Source organism: Ambystoma mexicanum, chromosome 2q, assembly GCF_040938575.1.
Source record: "Ambystoma mexicanum isolate Mex_15411 chromosome 2q, UKY_AmexF1_1, whole genome shotgun sequence".
Classification (NCBI taxonomy): domain Eukaryota; kingdom Metazoa; phylum Chordata; class Amphibia; order Caudata; family Ambystomatidae; genus Ambystoma; species Ambystoma mexicanum.
The window spans coordinates 338,829,341-338,849,926 of NC_090924.1; the positions used below are offsets into that span (position 1 = coordinate 338,829,341).

The 20,586-nt window shown below is 43.8% G+C and overlaps 1 protein-coding gene across 2 annotated transcripts in view; it reads right to left on the reverse strand.

Annotated features, from left to right (window-relative positions):
* The window catches only part of LOC138569399 (hexosaminidase D-like), a 644,991-nt gene that overhangs the window by 146,259 nt on the left and 478,146 nt on the right, over nucleotides 1-20,586 (reverse strand). For both annotated transcript variants that reach the window (XM_069647343.1, XM_069647344.1), the window contains one exon: nucleotides 18,864-18,946. In XM_069647343.1, coding sequence (XP_069503444.1) covers nucleotides 18,864-18,946 — 83 coding nt within the window. The remainder of the gene's footprint in view (nucleotides 1-18,863; nucleotides 18,947-20,586) is intronic.

The window sequence follows — 20,586 nt, forward strand, 5'->3', positions numbered from 1 at the left end:
GGCATGATAGATAAATTCCTTCTTTTTTGCAATTCTTTCATTTGCACCTATTACATGGAGAATAACTGGTTCATTACTTTTAGCGTCCTTTGGTACACATTGCAGAAAACCTGTCACTGTTACACAGGGAAGTTTACTGACATACCTCCGATAGCTTAATAGGAAGACGGCGGTCCGTTTTTATAAAGATGTGCTTGTGTCTATTCCCTGCAAGATAATTACAGTGTCCGTTCAGTTGACCTGTAAGTGCAGGAAGAAATATAACAATAATGATGTGGTAAGGCACAAGGGGTGTGCGTGCCTTGTAGCAGCTCCTGCCTGATCCTGCATTGATCCATAGAAAACAGCAAGAAATAAGTAATATTTGGCCCACAAAATGTGTAAAACAACGAGAGGCTGCAAAGGAAGACAATCGCTGAGCACTCAGTGTCCCAGGTAGGAGGAAGAACGAGTATCCCCAGATGCGTTGGACCGAGAAGGTGGTCAAGATGGCGGCTGGCAGAGCGCAACAACGGTGAAAACACTCCAGAGAAGAAAACAAGGAGTGACGGAGACCTGCGCGAAGGAGCAGAAGAGCGAGGGGGAAATAGGGAAGCCGCTCGCCGGAGAAGGGGGGGCCACTGGAAGCCTAGAGGTCACATGCTGATCAATAAGGACTTGCGCACCCAGTAGACCGGAGGAGCAGAGAGGCTGGAGACGGATAGTGAGCAGCTCGGGATCCCTTGATGCTTTGGACCGGAATGCCTGATCAACTAGAACCAGCAGAGTACAAGTGGTAAGGTGCTTGAGGTGGAAGCGAAAAAGGAACCGCACGAGCAAGGCGAGCGGGGGACTAAACTGTACTCTAACAAGGGCGAGAATTGAAAGGGAGCCCTTAAGAACTGCCCAGCATATATACATAACGGATCCGGATGATAATGTAACAAAGGCTAGAAGTGAGACACGAAGCCAGGAAAAGAGAAACAACACAGGAGGCGCGCAGAGCAAGAAGGTGCGAAAAGCCACAAGCAGCGTAATAAATGAAAGACGGATAATGCTGCGAAAAAGGAAGATACAAGAAACGCTGGTACTTGGCCAGGGCAGGAACAAAGACCCATGCTAACAGGCAAGAAGGCCTAAGCTCAACACTCACCTACAACACTAGCCTATAGCACGGACAGAGCCAATGGAGGAGAGAAGCTTTACAGCTCACAGCGCAGGCAGCACAATCAGTAATGCTGCATATGGACACACGGTGATGAGGATCAGACGGCTCCCCTGCTAAGGAGTTTAGACACATTTGGGGCCAAGCAAGTAGAGAGTAATTAAGGCAAGATGGGATACGAGAAGAGCCTATACAACAGATGGCAACCAAAGACAGTAAAATAAAAGGTAAACAGACTACCATGGAATCATTCACCAAAGGACAAGACAGCCCTAAAGGAGGAACACTGATGGTACTGTTTGAAGGCACGGTGGACGCGCTGGATAAGGGGGATCAGCAAATACTAGCCACCATAGCAGCACTGAAGACAGTTCTGGAAGCAAAAACCGAAGCAGTAATGGTGGATGTAGGTTTGTTGAGACAAGATGTGCGTGCATTAGCAGAACTTATGGGGCAATTGGAAATACAGGTGAAAAACAACACCAAGGAAGTGTCTCAAGCAACTGCGGATGTCACAATACTGCAGCAAAACGTAAAACTGCTTGAAGACAGAGCTGAGGATGCAGAAGGCCTTGCTCGAAGGAACATCAGGATCCTGGGGCTGCCTAAAGGCATGGATGGAACCAACCCAACTAACTATGTTGAAAATGTGCTTTTACAAGAACTCGGACCAGGGAATCTCACACAGGGGTTCACTGTGGAGCGCGTACATCGATCCTTAACTAGGAAACCACCGCCAGGTGCACCTCCCATGCCCATCATCACCAAAATAATAAATTACAAGGACAGAAAGAAGATCTTGGCATTTTCGAGAACGGAGGGGAACTATAAAAAGGGCCTCAGATAAATTAGCAATCTACCCGGACTACACCTTCCAAGTGCAGAAACAATGGGCCCAATTTATTGGAACAAAGGATGAATTGAGGAAGGCAGAGCTGAAATATATGCTAATCTACCCAGCCAGGATGAAGATACTACATAATGGATGAGCAATGTTCTTTGACAATCCGTCAGAAGCGAAAGACTGGATAGACAGTGTCTGATAGCCGGTCTGATAGCATAGTGAGTAGAGCGCTCGCTTTGACACTTTGACATCTGTGCCACGCCTGCTGACGCAGTTTTGAATCCCGTCAGGGCCAAACTCTGCCTTTCATCGTTCCGAGGTCGATAAACGAGCACCACGCACTGTGGGTAATAATAAGCAGTGCTCAGATACCTGAGGGTTTGTAGCGCTATATAAATACTAAATTATTATTATCATCATTATTAATTATTACTATTATCGTTAAGAGATTGACACAATACGAGTTTGGGTAAGGAACAAGCCATATGAGATAAGACCGCTGGTAGAAGGCCCCGATAACAAGCATGAGTAAAGGTCTCAAGAGCCCGACAATAAAGTGACATTTGGAGATCGATCCGGGGATCGAACCCGAAATTAAACATAAGGGTTGCCGTATCTGAACAATGGCCATGGAGCAGGAATGCATGATAGGTGGTCACAGTCTTCAAAGGAAGGGTGTCACAGGACAGAGAGACACCCTAACTTCCCAATGCATGTCAGTTCGGGTACGCTATAAAACACCTGGTCAGTAGAATAGGAGGAGAGGGAGCGGGAAGCAGGCTTGTCTGAGCATACACTGCATAGCCGGGCGGTTACATTTCTGCAAGGGACAGTTGGGTAAAGGGGAGGGGGGAGTTGTTAACCGGAATGGGGGAAAAGCCAGACAGAGTATGCCCAAGTCCAGTCACTTATGGAGGCATAACCTCGAGAAGCAAAACACTGATAGGGAGGCAACAACAAAGGACAATTATGCATACATATAACGCAGGGAAGAGACACAGAATAAGTATGTATGTGCGCAGGAATAAGATAGGAGTTGCCTTATTACAGGAGATGCACCTCAACAAAAACAGACAAGCTAGCACAGAAATGGGGAGGTGTGTTAGTAGGATCCACATACTCGGCTTATGCCATGGTGCTCTCATTTGGACAGCAGAGAGTTCCACTGAAGATACTACATGCTAAGACTGATGATGAAGGCAGGATGGTGCTGATACACGGCACCCTAGAAAACAGGGAAATATGTATAGTGAACACTTATGCACCGAATCATGATGGTACAACATGTTTCCGTTCCCATGTGCAAGATTAAGCCCGTACTGAAACTGAGTCCCATTGTGGCGTGGGGACTTTAATTGCACAATTAATCCCAAATGAGGAAGGCAGGTCAGACAACAAGTTCAGAAGACCTGCACCGACAGCAAATGTTTTGAATATTCTCCTACAGTCCTCTAACCTGGTGGACCATATGGAGGACACTCCACCAGTTAGTGAGAGATTACTTACATCACTCCGCTCCACACCAATTCTATACAAGACTAGATTACCTATTCACAGGAGAGGAACACATCAGGGAATCTGAGGAGGCGGAATATAAAACCAGATTACTTTCGGATCATGCCCCATTAGAACTGAAGTGGGTCATAACTGCACCTAAACCGGCAATACCAACCTGGAGACTTTGAATGGAAACCCTATTAGACACAGCATTCAAAGAACATGTGCAGAAACACACCGAGGGATTTTTTTATGTTTAACAAGGGAAGTGTGAAATCAGTAGGTACACTACGGGAGACATTCAAAGTTGTGAGCAGAGGAGATATGATAGCCAAAGCAGGAGGGGTGCGCAAAGCCATCGCTTCAGAATTAAAAAGAATTGAACAAGAATTAGCCGAGGTAGGGAGAAGGAACAGCGCAGGAGAGGAACATTTGGGTGAAGAATTCAAATTAAGACATAATTGTCTAATACAATGGGATGGACTGGGCAAATTCAGCTATGCAAAACATTTAGAGAAGACACATGCACAAGGGGATAAACCAGGCAAACTGTGGGCATGGTTATACAAGAACGATAGTAGGAAAATGCCAATACACTCAGTCCAGAATAAAGAGGGTTCTGTGTACAATACTCAAGTGGGGGTGAACAATACATTCTATGAATATTACAGCCCGCTGTATGAAGGTTTTTGAGAGGTGCGAAACGGTGAACTACAGGAAGCGCTAGACCTCATAGCTTTACTGCAACTAGAGATAGAGAAAGTGCAGATCTTAGAAGAACCTATAACGACAGAGGAGGTGCTGACCATAATCAGGACACTGCCCTCAGGTAAAACACTGGGCATGGACGGGCAACCAGGCGAATGCTAGAAGGAATATGCAGACAATCTTGCACCGGTCCTGCTGAGAGTATACATGGAAGCGTTTGAAACAGGGATGCTCCCAGAAAGTAAGGGAGAAGCTGTGATAATTCCCATTCCTAAGCCCAATAAAACAATAGACTGTGGTTCCTACAGGCCTCTGTCCCCATTGAATCAGGACAACAAAATCCTTACAGCACTACTGGCGAATAGGCTCAGGCGAGTAATAACAGAGCTAATACACCCTGACCAAACAGGTTATGGGCCAGGAAGAAATATTTCCTGGAATCTACAGAGGCTACATCACATTATTAGCAGTACAAAAGATTGAGACAAGCACTGTGGGTTGGACTTGCTAGACGCAATGAAGACATTTGACCCAGTCCGTTGGGATTGGCTCTATGCGACAATGTTAAAATTAGGCTTCGGGCCAAAGTATATGCAGTGGATAAAACTGTTTTATACTAAACCTATGGCTAGGGTCAGAATGGGTGGCATCTTCTCCGAGAGATGGGAGTAACGGAAAGGCACCAGACAAGGCTGCCCCTGTCTCTGATGCTCTATATCATAGCAATGGAACCAATTGCAGCATTCCTGCGGCAAGGAATACCAGGAGGCGGGAATCAGAATAGATGGTGCGTGGCATGTAGTATCCACATTCGCTATTGTATTTACAAAACCCTGAGGAGAACCTGCAACACATATTAGAAGTACTTGATAACTTTAGTGGGTTGTCGGGAATTGTGATTAACAAGAATAAATCCTGTCTATTACCACCAGCCAAGCTTGCTGAGGAAAGCAGCGTGGAGCTAGCAATACTAACACTCCTGTGGGAGACTGATATCTTCCAATATCTTGGGCTAGATATCTATCATACCCCAAAACAGGAACACACACACAATACATTAAAAGCGCTGGGGGGATTAGTGAATTCAATTAAATTCTGGGGGAAGTTACCATTGTCGGTAATGGAGAGAGCAGCATTATTAAAAATGGTGGCGCTACCCAAGATGCTACATTGCTTTGGGAATATCCCCTACAACATCCCCAAATCCTTCTTTACAAGGCTAGAAAAAGAGTGCAGGAGTTTTCGATGGCAAGGCGGTAGATACAGAGGCATTCTAAGTACTCTTCAGAGACCCAACAATAAAGGGGGGCTGAGAATTCCAAATTTTGAGCTATATTACCTTGCAAGTCAGATGCAGTACATGGTTGACTGGCTAGTGGACGATCCTACAATGGACACAGCACTCCTACAGCCAGCAATACAACACCTACACTTAAGCGGTATTATGGGTAGCCCCATCAGAACCACAAGAATACCCACGCTTGGTGAAACTGGCATACAGAGGTGGCGCAGAACCTGTAAAAAACTTGAGATCAAAGACCCGATATCACCACAAATACCACTGGCAGCAGTAAATGACAGATAACAGAGGACTAAGGGCTGGTGTGGGAGACATGTGGGATTATAACAATAGGGGATTTGAGGGAGGAAGGTTCCTTATTAAGTTTTCAAGAAGTACAGGAAATAACAGGAATAAATGGAAGACAATACCTTCTACACCAATCTCTTGTGAATAAGATTAAGGGAAGATGGCCATCAATATGGGAAGACAATAGATTGTGAGGAAGTGGAATCAATAATAAATATCTCAGAGGGCGGGCATACCATATCAAGGTTGTATGATGTGTTAAAAGAAAGCCATTCAAGAGTGGAACTGTGAAACAGGGCGATATGGGAATCAGAACTAGGAAAGGCCGTTACGGACAAGGAACAGAAGCAGGTATCCAATTTTCACAAGGTTTCCAGAAATGCGAGATTACAGCTGCTACAAATGTACTCAACACAAAGAGCTTACATAACACTGAGAACAATAGCTGGATTCAAAGGTGAGGGTGGGCAGAGCTGTCCCACATGTAAGGTTGTACATGCTGGAATGCTGCATATGTTTTGGGAATGTGCTGTGATGGGGAAGTTTTGGGGGGACATTTCACAAAAACTGTCCATTGAGCAAAAAGACGTCCAATCCCGGAGGCATGCATACTGGGGCTCTTCCCGAGGAGCATGAAGGGGAAAGCGCTTGGAAAACAAAGATCTATCATAAGTATTGGCCAAACGCTGCATAGCAATGGTATGGAAATCAGAGATGGGCCTGCTTGTGGAGAGGTGGTGGAGGGATTTGCAAAAATTGACAATAGCAGAGACGGGGGTATGGAAACAGGCGATTAGTGGACAAAATCAAGACTCTGGTGAGGACATGTTACAATAGACAGAGCTCACACTAACTCTATTCAAAACGGGAACAGGAAAAGACTAGGAAGAAGTGACAAGAAGTGAATTAAGATAACAATGGGAGGTGTGCAAACACAAGAGACGAAAGAAGAAATGGGATACTATATTTTGGCTAGTTAGAGAGAAGGAGGTGAGAGGGGGTAGTTAATTTTTAAAAATAGGTGTGCATGGAAGTAACAGTCATACTGGACATAGATCCTTTTTACAATTGTGAAATGTAAACCCATGTATGTTGTTGTTATAAAATGGAAATACAAATATTTTAAAAAGAAGAAAAGAAAAATGATGTCGTTAGGCACATGGCATTGACTATCCCATTCATTGCCAACACCGCAAATTCTCATTTTTCACGACCACGTACGCCATTTAAAACGGTCTAAATGGTAGTAGTGCATACCGGCTCCATGTTGTATAATATATAACATCGGATGCATTAAATCATGTTCCTGTCATTTCTGACCACACGGGCCCGCGTGACTATAGTTGCTACGATTAAGCTTCATTGTTTCAAAAATGTTATTACAAATTGAAATACCTGTAGCGGGAGGGAAACACATGTAAAACCGCCGCCATCATTCCCTGCTCTATGTTCAATGCAATCAAAAACGGACTAATAATGTCTATGTTTTATATGTGTAACCGCTAGGGCCCATTTTAGCAAAAGGTCCAATGGTTCTTTCAACCGCCATTTTGGTTGAACTCAAAACTACTGTTGTTAGTCACGATCACGTTGCAGACACTATCCATCAATGTATTTATTTTGAATAATATCCAACTTAGGAGGTGGCTTGTGTATGCTCGATACTACGCGCTTGTGATGGGTATATGTGGAGAATTATATCTCGACACCCGCATGATTGACAGTAGCTAAACCCAGAAGTCACACGGGCAAAACGGGTGCTATTTTTTAGGTGTCTCTCAGGACTTTGCACCACTGTGTTGGTTAGGCTTCATCTTACTACTACCAAAAAAGGTCATATAATCAGCCGCGTGTCTCACTATAATAACCTTCGGCCGTGCGGTGCTCTAATATTAATTCAAAACCGAGCAACTCACTGGTGTTATTTAAATTAATTTCACATTATTGCCACCAATGGACATAGGGTGTCTCTATTTTAAAGTTCTATTCAGGTGTTTATTCATTGCTGGACTACTGACACGTGAACAACCCCCACTCAATATGACTATCGAGGCCTTTTTTAACTGTATCAAGTTTAAAAATCAATTATTGTTCTGCTTTCCTTAAGGCAAGGTCACGGTCTCCACCTCTTACAGAGGCTTCTATGGTTGGATAACAAACCACTAGAGGTCAGATGGTTTATGCTTTCATTTTTCAAAGTGTGACACCATAGGTTTGTCTTCAACCTTACCAGGGCTCACCGATACGTTGCCTTATCTGGCGTTTAGTCTTCCCCACATAGATGAAAATACAAGAGCATTTGATGATATAAATAGCCCATTGGGTTTTACAATTAGTGAAAGATTTTAAATGCCTTTGTAGGGAGTACAAATCAACAGTTTTCACATGCTTTGTGAGTGAACAGACCGAACAGCTGCCACATTTGGATTGTCCTATTAGAGGCGGGAGGCAGGAGGTCCCACAGGGTAGTTTGCCTCACTGGTGCTCTTTTTTCCTCATATTTATGTGCTAGAGAATCTTTCATATTATGTTGTCTTCTGAAAGCAAATCTCGGTTTCGCTGGTTAAAATCTAGTGCGTTTAAAATATTCCTGTTTTTTAAGATTACTCTTCTCAAGTTACTGCTTATCTGACTTAATGTGGTTGCACAGGTAATCTTATCCACTTTCGTTCTTATATTTGTGCTCAGGCTCTGTGCACGTTGGGTTTGTCGAGCTCTCGTTTGTGCAGTTCGTATTATTCGAGCTGGGAACCCCCGGTCTATCAAACGTTTAGACAAATCTTGTCCATGTCGTTCGACTTCATCAGGAATAGTGCGATTTGGAATAGTGCGGTTTCTCCGCACTCTTAAAAATGTACCGATTGGTAAGTTGTTTTTCAAACTCATCGGATGAAAGCTGCCATATTGTAAAAAGGTGTTTGGTGAGCGCATTGTGTTCTGATCTTTTAATTAGTAAGTCTAGAAACAGCATTTTGTCAGCATTATAGTTCATAGTGAACTTTATAAATGGATCTTGTGCATTAAGCCAGGTAAGAAAAGATTTCAAATGAGCGCTCGTCCCTCTGCAGACTAGGAAAAACGTTGTCAATCTAGCGCCGCCATTCCCTAATTCTGTCTCTAGATGGATTTTGTGTACTGTAAATGCACGTCTGTTCTAGATGATCCATATAAAGATAAGCAATGTCGGGGGAAAAGTTGCCTCTATACTTGTCCCCATGTCGCTGGTTATAGAACTCTCCCATCAGAGAAAATAGTTCTCTGTGAGTGCAATTCTAATACATTCTAAGAGAAAATCAGTCGGGACCAAGCAATCCATCCGCTTATTTTGATATTCTTTTCACACCATTAAACATTCCATCGGTGGTATGCTCGTTTATAAGGACTCAACGTCCATTGATACCAATACAAAAGAACGCATCTCTCGAATGAATGGTCTCAAAAATAAATCAGAATATATTGAGAGAGGTTCTAGGATAGACCCTATCGCAGAAACGATTGGTCTCCCTGGTGGATTGATACAATCTTTATGTATCTTCGGGAGTAGATAAAATGCTGAAATTATGGCATTAGATTTAGTTAAACATGTTTGTTCATCTGAGTCAATCTAGCCTTAAAATATAAATGTGTGGGCCATCAAACTAGTGATTTCCTCCTTCAGGCAAGGTGTAGGGACCCCATCTAATTTCATATAGAACTTCTGATTATCTAGATGTTTATGTGCTTCAGTTCCATATGATTCTCGTGACCAAAGGACTATTCCCCCCTCCTTTATATGCTGCTTTTATAATGAACGAAGGGTTGTCTTTCAAAACACTTAAGGAAGCTCTCTCATCTTTGCAAAGTCGCATTTTTTGTTATAGCTTTGTAGGCACCTTCCTCCATTGCGCCTTTTCCCCCGTTAACAAAAAATGTGGGAAGTACCAATTACTGAACACAACTAATGCTAGTAGGTCAACATTTGTTAAACAGCCAATTTGAGTGGATGCCAACATCTGCCACCAGAGGAAAGCAATTAGTCCTGTTTCGGTAGTGCCCAACAATATGCCCACTCTGGAAGGGCCCAAGAATTTGGACGGGTGGACGTAGAGGTTTTTAATTTGCCACTTGCGGCAGCTCCCCTTCTTTGAGAAATTATTGATGGCCATATTATACAGAAAGGGGGTGTGCAATCTACTGCATTCCTGATCAATAGAACAAGCCATTGGATCTGTCAGGAAAGGAAGAAGGCGATGGATATGGCAGGGGAAATGTGCACAAAATACACAGTAAACAACCTTGAATCTAACAACGTGCATTCAATACCCAAGACTCGTGTATACCACTATATGAAAAAAGAATGTAGGGTAAGCACTTAGAACCTCCTTATGACTGAAAGGAAAGTCGGCAAACTCCTTACCCACTATGCTATTACAGATACTGACAGCGCTAAGCCCACGTAGAGGGCAAGCAGGGACAGAATCTGTGAGCTGACACTCTAGACGGTACTGAATAAAGAATTTGGAAACAGTACTCACGAAGACCGGAAAGACCACTTGGATGTCCGTATTCACGAGGACCGGAAAGACCACTCAAAAGTCAGTACTAAACCCACAACCCTGTAAATCAAACAAGAACCCAGAAGGCAGTAAAGGCAAAGAGTGAGGATAACTAAATACCTAAACCCAAGTCAAGAGGCAAGAAGGAATAGTACAGTGTGGAAAACAAAAGATAATCACACAGGAGCCAGTTACAACAACTTCCCACACCTAATAATAAAATAGGAAATAAATGCCAAAGTGTAAAGGAAAACATGGCATGGATCCCAATAGAAGGTAAGGATCAGGAGCAGTGAAAACGATATCAAAAGGGAAACCTTCCCACCCATCCAAGGTGAAAAGGCAGGAAACTAAACCTGTAAAGGAAAGATTAATGCATCAAGTCTTTCAGTGGCAAAGGACAATTTCTAGGAAACAGTGAACACAGGCAATTGGGCTGCAGCAAAAGGAAAGCTCAGAGAAAGGCTGCCTGCAGACAGAGAAAGGGAGAAAGGGATTTCCAGAAGGCAGAAATCAATTAAGCATACAAATACGAATTCCAGGACAAGGAACAAGAAACACTAACTAGAAACTGGGCACAAAAACTAGGAACCAGGAACAAGGGACCAGTCACGACAGGAACGCTGCAACAATGACCAGCGCTGGACTGAAGCAAACTGAGGCTTTTTAAAGCTGCTTAACAAGCACACCTCTCAGGTGTGCCGCCTGCTGCACCTGCAGCCACAGGTGTTGCCTATCCTCCACCCAACCTTGTCCTGCAAGGGAGGAGGTGAAGCAGTGAGCCAGGCATTCTGGGAAGCATAGTCATTCTGGAAAGCATAGTCATTAGATTAAAGTAGCATGCTGGCTGCCAAAAACCTGGAATGGATCCGGAAGGGAAGTAACTTGGAAAATAGGGTTTAGTGCTCCTAATTCATCACAGTACTGTAGAGTAAGGTTTGGAGGAAATGTCCAGTAGGGAATAAACCCCAAACTATGCCCCCAAGTGGCGGGAACGGGAGCGAAGGGAGCGAGCCGTGACAGTATACCCCCTCCCACGGCCGACTCCAGGTGACCGTTACCCGCACAAAACATCTCCCTTCCACGACAGGAGCGCTTTGACTTTGGAGGTAGCACTGAGGAAAACGATGACCCGCGGGCAAAAGTAGAAGGACTGGAATGCATAGAATCAGGCCGCAGTCTATAAGAGTCATAGGCAGTACGAACTTGATAGGACCCAATATGAATCCTCAAGATATCCTAATGGCTAGAAGGGTTATTTGGGTTGGCCAGGCAGAAAAGTAGGTACAAGGTGGCTGTTCAGTAGTCACTTTTGCTAACCATTTTTTACTTATCTACTTGATAAACTCCAATTTGTCCAGAGATCTTAAGCCTGAATGGTCAATTACTTCATAGTAAACGTGTTCTGTTGGCCTTCTTCTATGCTCAAGCCCAGAGACTTTCCTGGCTGAGACCTGCGCCCTCTTCTGTTTGTAGGTGGGCAGATAAAGGGCTCAGGCATCACAGTAACTGCCCTCTTTTGAAACCTAGGGGTGGGCACCTGCTGAGGGGATTTGCCCAAATCAGGTTGGCAAGGAGGTAGTTCCTGTCTGCAATCGTTTTGAAATATTATCCACCATAAAGGAGATTGATTGCCCACAGTCTCTCTCATGGTCCTTCCAGATTAGGAACTGGTTGATCCGGGATTAGACCGGGGAGGAGACGGGTCTACGATACCAAGCCCAGATACATCACTCATCCTGTCATGAAACATAGCTGGGGCTAAAGTTAAATTTAATATCTTGAGGTTTCTAAAAAAAATATGAGGTTATCCTTCTCCATGAAACGTGGGCTATGGACGCACCTCTACTCAATGGTTCTGTGTCCTATGCTATTCCTGCTAGTAAGAATAACAGAGGAAAATGCTTTTGGGGCCCAGCCATCCTGATCAGGCCCTCCATTGATTGTAGGGTGGAGGTTCTCGACACAAAACTAAATGATCTGTAAATGTTTTTGCGTAATGGTGACCCTTTGGTAATTCTAAATTTGTACAACAGCCGGCATAAAGCAGACTTCAACAGACTGTCAGGCTTCAAAGTGTTTTTGAAGGAACAAGTAATACATAAGTTGAACCCCAATACAGTTGTTTTGCTGGGAGGCGATTTTAACGTGATCATGGGTAATGGCGCCCCATTAGCTTTATTGGGTGGGTTGGAGGATTCGGTTCTGAACATTTCTCAACCCAGGATGCAGGACCCAGGATGTGCTAAAGGGCTTCAATTCTCCTCTTGGTTTATTGAACGGGTATGCGTACTGTTAACAGAGGAGTTGTTCCAGATATTCCGGGCCTTCCAACATTTAGGAACCATCAAGGATCGTCGCCCATCGATTACTTCTGTTTTCCTGTTAGCCACTGATTCAAGGGTTTGAAGTGAAAGGGGGCCCATGTAGTGATCACCCCCCACACCCCATCGGTCAAAGGCTCTCAGGACTACTTAGTGTGCAGGGGGTGGGGTTGTTAAAGGCCACTTAGATTTGGGTGAAGTGAATCCCTCCTGCAAAGGGAGAATCAAATGGGCCAGGATTGAAGGGGCAAATTACATCATAACGTGCTGGCTGAGAATCGGCCGGTGTTATTGTTCTTAATTTATCATAATGTGCAGCACGCCCACAGAACTCAGTGCGCAATTCTGGCTGCCCCGATAGTAGTTCCAATGATTTCGACTCAGCCTTTAGTTTTACTGAACTAATGAGGCCCTTTTCCGAGTGTTTTCAGAATAAGTTAAAGAACATAAAGCACACTAAGCAAGGCTGGTTTAATGAGGCATGTACAGAGGCCAAGAGGTCACTCTTGGATGCTCTAAAATCCCCACTCAGGTCTAAGAGAGACATCATTAAGGTCAAAGCCAATTATCGGGCCACCCTAGATGCATGGAAATTAGAACTTGAGGATGAAGGATGAAGCCTGGGATCATCTGTTGGTTGCTTTTTCAACCAATGATGCTAAAAAATGCTGGGAATATGTGGCGGATGGTCCCCCAGACATCAAAATGAGAAAGGCATTAGGGTCGAATCTGAAAGCCAGTGATTGATTTGATCATTTTTCCAATCTATATCAAGGTCCTAGAAAATCAGTGGATAGTATAGAACTTGCTTCCCCTCTGATTTTTACACTGAAGGAGGTCGCTATAGCAATGGGAAACAAAGCGTGCAATCGTGTGCCAGAGTGAATGTAATTCCTGCTGACCTTTTTCAAGAACTTATAGATCTCTGGAGCCCCTTGCTAACAATATATTTTAATGCTATTCTGTAGCCGGGTCGATTTCCTCCATCATGGAAGCACAGTATTATTTTACTCATTTTCAAAAAAGGTGACTAAGCAAGCCCATCATCTTATACGCCAATGTCCCCGCTGGACACTCACTTTTTTTTTTTTTTAAATTCAATTTTTATTGGTTTTTAGAAAACAACAGCATAGGTATGCAAATTACAAGATTTGGGCAATCGCCCTCAACAAATCAAACTATAAGTCATTATTACCTGCGTTTGTTCCCCCCCGCCATCTCCCACCGAACCCACACAGTATCTCGAGCTCTGCTGTCTGCTTATAGAAATGATGCGGCATAGGGCAGCCTCAATCCGGGTTTTCTCCGCCAGTGATCGACCGGCTTTACAAGTTCCAAGGCCATTCGCTCCATGTCGGGGCTTGATTTTGGGCCAGGCCAAGGACACTTGAGGGTCTCAGGATGTGGCCTGTGTATTGCCAAACATCTCTTGAAATTGCAGCCAGTCTGTCTCTATTTGGGTGCTTGAGCCATGTAAAGCTGCAGTAAGTCTTTCCATAAGGAATATGTCTTTGGCAATCAGCACCCATTCTTTCTTCGAGGGGAGGGCGGGCCTCTTCCACGTTCTAGCACGGGCCGCTCTGGCTGCCAACAGTAGGGAGTGCGAGAGGTCCGGTAATTTTTCCCAGTGGTCATCCTTATGCTGCAGGCCAAACAGTATCAACATCGGGTCCAGTGGGAGCACACCTTCTCCCGCCTCTTTCAGCCAGCTGGACACTCACTTTAACATTTTTTGGAGAGTGTTTTTGGGGCCGCATGAAGCATGGATTTCTGCTAAATCCATTCTGTTGGATATACAGTTTGGATTTAGACCTGGCATTGGTACCACTGGCCAGGCTCTGAACCTTTATTTATTGGTGACGCATTTGGTATATATTAAGAGAGATGCTATCTTGCAGGTGTTTATGAACCTGAGCACTGCATTTGATAAAGTAAGCAGGGCAAAGTTGTGGGTCATGCTCTGGTCCATAAATTGTCCAAAGGAGATACTGTCAGTGCTACAGGCTATTAATAGCGAGCATTAGGCCTCTGTGCACTTTGGGGGAGCAGGGCAATGTACAAATTTTCTTTAGGTCAATCTGGGTGTTCGCAGGGGCTGTGTTTTGTCACTGGTTCTTTTCAGTCTTCACATTAATGGTCTGCATGGTGATCTGATGGACTCTGACAGAAAGGCATAGTATCAAACAGTTCTACAGACACACGTGATCAAAGTTCAAGGGTGTTTATTGAACTTCAATTGGGTTTGTAAAACGCCTTTCTAATCCTAAATCTAAAGGTGGGCGCAAGCTACGACCATCAAATAATAACGCAGTCCTAGTCGAGTCTGTCAAAATAAAAAGGGCCTATACTAATAAACCTATTGCCAATCCTTACTTCTAGTGTGGCAAATAATGTTATGGAAAGGAAAAGTGTTCAGGAAATGATATGTCGGGATGTTCAAGCTGTTGGCTTCCCTTCCCCATGTTTTTAGCACGGGACAAGGCGGCAAACTCGAACTTAGCACACACTCTGGCTTCGCTAGCATGAGGATGCAGTTCAAAATCTCAACATCAGGGCCTTCTGTGCCATTCAATGTCTCGTATTTCAGATGCAATACAACAAACATTAAAGTTCCTTTCTTCTTAGGATTTCAAATATACAACTTCTCGGGTGATTTACAGTTCATCCCGGGTCCCCCACCGCCGGGCTCAGACCCACCTAACACAAAACCTTCAATTGGTCCCCCCTCTGCCGAACTAAGACCAAATTCATCTACTTTTCCAAACATTCCTGATTCATCACAACTCAAGACTTTCGACTGTGCGCAGGATTTTGTAGACCCGTCGCAGGACCACTTCGATTTCACAATTACTCGTTCTCTTCTTGATATAACCTTTTCTCACTTTCACTTTTGCCACTTCTCACCTGGATACCTATCAGAGACCTTTCATTGAACACGCGGTCTCAGACCACTCTGTCAAAGTATTGTATCTTGCTTTGAAAGTTCAATCGCTCTCGCCATACAATGTTGCTGCTTGCAACCTTGGCTTTAACACAGACCGGTCTTGTATCGATCTCCCAAACTCACTGGCTGTGTTGATTTCACTGACGCTGCTTTGCTCTTGGAGCCAAGGATGGTATCACAGCGGCTGGTGATTCTCCCCACCTTGACTATTTACGCGGGAGGGCACTGGGTATCTCCAACACACAATGCAGGATTCTTCAGCCTGGTTTCCTGGTCTTACGCTTTCTATTCTCGAGGTTTCTGTAATAAAGGTTCCATGTAAAAAAGGTCAAGGGAACTTCCCTCCTTGCAATCCCCTTCTGTTTTGCTGTCTTTCTTCGCACGTTCAGCTTCCATCTCGAAACTGCTGTTTCCTCGTGTGCTTCACCTAGCTCAGAGTGTGCTCTTGTGCTCTGCCTTTTATCTTTGTGGGAGGCTTAATGGAAGTCAGGTGTGTGTGATGGTCAGTAATTACCTGACCCCGCCTGACCATTGTATTGGGACACGTCAGGTATACGGCTCGGGTGTTAGTCTGTTTTCTCTCATAATGTGTTGTCCGTCTGAAAATGTTTGTGTTTTAAAAGGGGGCACAGGGGTAGAGTTCCTAAATATCGTACTTGATAGGAAGGGGTAAAGGTATTACAGGGAAGGGGATTTCGCATCTCACCACTCGGTGTCCCACTCCCCGAAGACCCCTCACCCAGGTGATCCTCCCGCACTGGTCCGCCCCCAGGAAATGGATCCAAACGAGATAGCTGTGTCCTAGCCACCTGGATGACAGATCCTCGGGGACTAGTGGGTGAGGCACCTTCTGGTTTTTCAAAACTCCCAGGCTGTTTATCCTGGATTCGGCAGCAGGGCATTTCCGATTCTGTACTATGCCGACAATACAGTTCTCATTGTCCGCACTTTAAATGCCCTCCAAACGTTGCTCCAGGTATACACAGACTTTATGAGTGCTCTGTATCTTAAGATAAACACCTCTAAATCTGCAGTGATGGCCTGTGTGAAGAGAAGAAAGAGAAGAAGAAGAAGAAGAGAAGAAAGGTGGTGAAAATGAAACCGAAGGGGCAGTTATCCCGAGGGTGCAAGAGTTCGACTGCAATCCCTTCATATGATTTTAAAGGTTTATGAGGCACAGACGGAGGCAGCAACTTTATATGGGGCGCATCGATGGGGTTAGGCGAACCCGTCAGATTTGCAGACCCTGGAAAACAAATTCTTCAAAAGGCTACTGGGTCTTCCAAGGTCTGCACCCAATTTCTCAGTTCATACGGAAGTAGGTGCTGGTTTTCTTGAAGATGACTGGCGTTTGCCCCAATTTTTCACTGGCTTTACATAGGGTCTGATGCAATGCAATTTTAATTTACTTTATTATCAATGCTTTACTTGTTAGGAAGCATTGGCTATCCTTTATCAGCATGTAAGTATCTCAGCTGAATGCACCAGCACTTTTTCTGCCTTGCACTTTATTGCCTATTGCGCAAAAAAGTAATTACAAGAACTCCTTTGGCTTTGCAGTCAAAGAACAGCGCAAGTCCACATAAATGCAGGCCAATGCAAATAGATCGCTCGCAGCCATCAGCAGGGTGACTGCTATCTAGCAACATCTTACGTTGAGGCAAGGAAAAACTGATTGTTGGTTGATTACCCTACCACGCTTCAGTTGCTTAATGGTAAAAGCACATACTACCAGCTGGAATGGCTTCCCAGATGCATCGAGCTGCCCTTTGTGTGGGTATGCATCTGAAAATGTTTTGCATCTGGTTATGGCCACATAAGGCAAGCCACAATTCCTCCTGTGCTTAGGCAGATGCATTTTAGACAGTGCCGGCCTGCTTTATTTTATCTTCGCTCAGCTGACTCGCCATGTGTGTCTTGGGCTCTCTCTCTTCACCTTTTTAAAAAGGCTTTGTATGTGAAGCTCGTGGTTAATAAGCCAGTGGGAATTGATATGTCTTCCTAAAGCCAATGTATGAATTCATTCTATATTTAATTGATTTCTATGAAACAGGACCCTTTTTTAAGTTTTGCAAATCTTACTTTGTATTTATTTTATTACTGTGTGTATCTTGTGCCTGTTTAATGGACGTTTCTATCAGAATAAACATATTTGAATTGAATATTCTTATTAAGAAGAATCTAGAGACTTTTTCATCCAGTCCAATTTTAATATTTAATTAATACATGAAACAGATGAATTCTCAGGAGTGTTTGCATTAGCGCTTTAGGGCATTCTGATCGATATGCATTTTCTTTTAATATATTTAATATAACAGTCAAAAAGAGCATTTCAAGAGCCCAATCAACTTTGTCCCCACACCCACTTCCAAAACACTATGAAAATTAAAACAATTATGTAGAGTCTGGTTTATTTAATCTTTGGAACGTTTCACCTGGATTGAAATGGTGACAAAGTTGAAAACATCTAAAAAAGTGATATTCCATGAAGAGTCCTATTCAACCACAACTACAAGATAACTATCGCTGACCCTGCAATACAATCATAAACCAATTTCATTTCATTAAGGGGTAGGACTGTTATACAGCCAACAGAGCTTGAAGTTGTTAAAAAAAATAGCTTGCCTAATTTTGATGAAATAGATCACAAAAACTTAATTTCTAGTTGTGACAGCAATAAAGCCTCCAATTAGTTTCTGTGTAAGTCAGTTTTAACCGTAGGCGTGTTAGTGCCCTCAGCTTCACTTTAAATATTCCCTACCGATCAGTACTAGGTTGCTTTTGGTTAAGCATTACGCTTTAAAAAAAAATCTTTTTGGGCATAACAGCAGATATTTGTTGTGCAATAGCTTGAGACAGCATAAGCTTTTTACAATTGGAGTGACACCAACATGTTATTTATGTTTTGATCAATCATTACCTTAAACTGACTCTGGGGAACGAGCCTTGGGGTCGTGATGTGCTGATAACACCCATTCTCCACTTAAAGTGCTGCAGTGATGGTCCTCTCTGATCATCCACAGAAGGAAAATAGATGGTGAGGTACTTTATGGTGCAGATCTCAACAAGATCAGCTCCCATTTCAAAAGGGATATGTATCATTCCCAGGATCAAATTTAATCAAAACTAAAAGATTCCAAGGTGGCTAGATGTGAGGTGCGAAGACTGGAGTGACCTCTTAAATCTACTTTATGGCCTGCTTCCCCTTCACCCTACAAATGTGAATCACAAGATTCTGGCCCATGCGCAACGCCTAATGAACAGCGAGGAGCATCTCACCGTGAACCAGAGTCTGCAGGCAGACGGCAAGGGACGGGATTCCCATGGGCAGCAGCTCACATAGCGCTGAGAAGTGATCGTATCTGAAAGGCAAGATAGAGTGCATTGGACTTTTTTGTGTAGCAGCAGTGGCCAATCATTGTGTAGCATTACCTGTAGTCCTGGCATGATCAAAAACACTAGAGAAAAAGATGCATTCAGAGCTCAGACACATTATAGTGAATTATCAGGCGTTCAGGGAAGAAACAAGTTAACCAATGACCTCCTATATTGAGTCGTAGCAATGTACCAAATGAGTTAATGCGCCTCTTCCCCTCCGCCACATTGTGGTCAACTGGAGAATCCATGTTTCCTTTGAGAGTTACAGCACTCCCTGGCAGCCACACTCTGTCATTTATCCACATTAAATTCAGGAAGGTATTTCAGACCTGGCTCTTCCCTAACTAAACCTTCTACCATCTGTCCCTTAGCCACATGGGTTTCTAGCCATTCTACTAACTTCACGCTGTCCAAAGGTCACCTTCACATTGTCCATGGGAACCACCAGTCCCATGATCGAGTGATGGGAGGGACACCTCCAAGTTTGTTTTACTCCCTGAGATTAAACACGTACTCCAACCAAAAAAGGAAAAACAGGGAGTAACAGATGATAGGTAGATATCTGTTCCTTTTTGCCACCTGAACTGCTGTTTTGATGTTATTATTTATTTCTTTGTTCTGATTCATATACAATAACTTTTACAAAAAGATTCACAATTACGTAAATTTAAACACTCTAAAAACATGATTCATGGTTCATAAAAACAGTGTGAGCTAAAGCAATTTAAGCTAAAACAGTGTTATATAAACAATACTACTTCTCAAGACAGGAAACATACTGCATAGCATGTAACATAACATGACGTAACATTAAAAAATAGTTGAAAACACACATATCATGAGGCTTCCAAAGACTTCCCAAGGCTTCTTAGACCACACCTTGAAACACCTGCAGAATTTGTGGAGGTTCGGCTAGAATTATGATAATAAAACTCCTGTAATTAATAGATACCACTTTGCTTGTTCTACATACTTTGCATTTTAAGGATTTCCGCTTGGCACACACCACTCCCCAAATTTGGAACAATGCTATGTGAATCCTCTGCAGGTTTGTGTTTAAGCAGAAACTCCAGAAATCGTTACTTGATGGCATCATATTTATTTATTTCATTGTTTGCTTGTTGGGTGCTTATATGGCATATTCATTCTGTTTCAAAGTCCCCACAGGGCAACAGGGAGGGAAAATACACTGAGGGAAAGGGTGGCCGAACCTACTATGCCTTATGAGTATTCAGAACGTGCAACGGCAGCAATGAAGAGGGCAGTGGGGTAGGTGCGGAGATGTCCATGCTCGAGGGTGAACCACAGATAGGTGCACAGTATCGTACGTGCTATGAGGCCAGGAGCAGCGTTGGGTGGAAAAGTGTGAGTCTCCAGTGCAGAGGGTGTGCCAAGGAAAGTGTTGAAGGTAGACAGAAGCTGGGGAGATTTGGTGAGAATGGACAGGGGCCCAGAGGATGCATTAGGGTCCCAGACACCAATCACATCACCTGTGAGATTAGCAGAGGAGTGAAGAAAGGAAGGAGGAGGAAAAGAGGAAAGTCACAGACAACCTTGTGCATGATGCAGAGGAATCTGAATTTGATCCATGCAGCAACCGGCAGTCAGTGGAGACTTTTTAGGG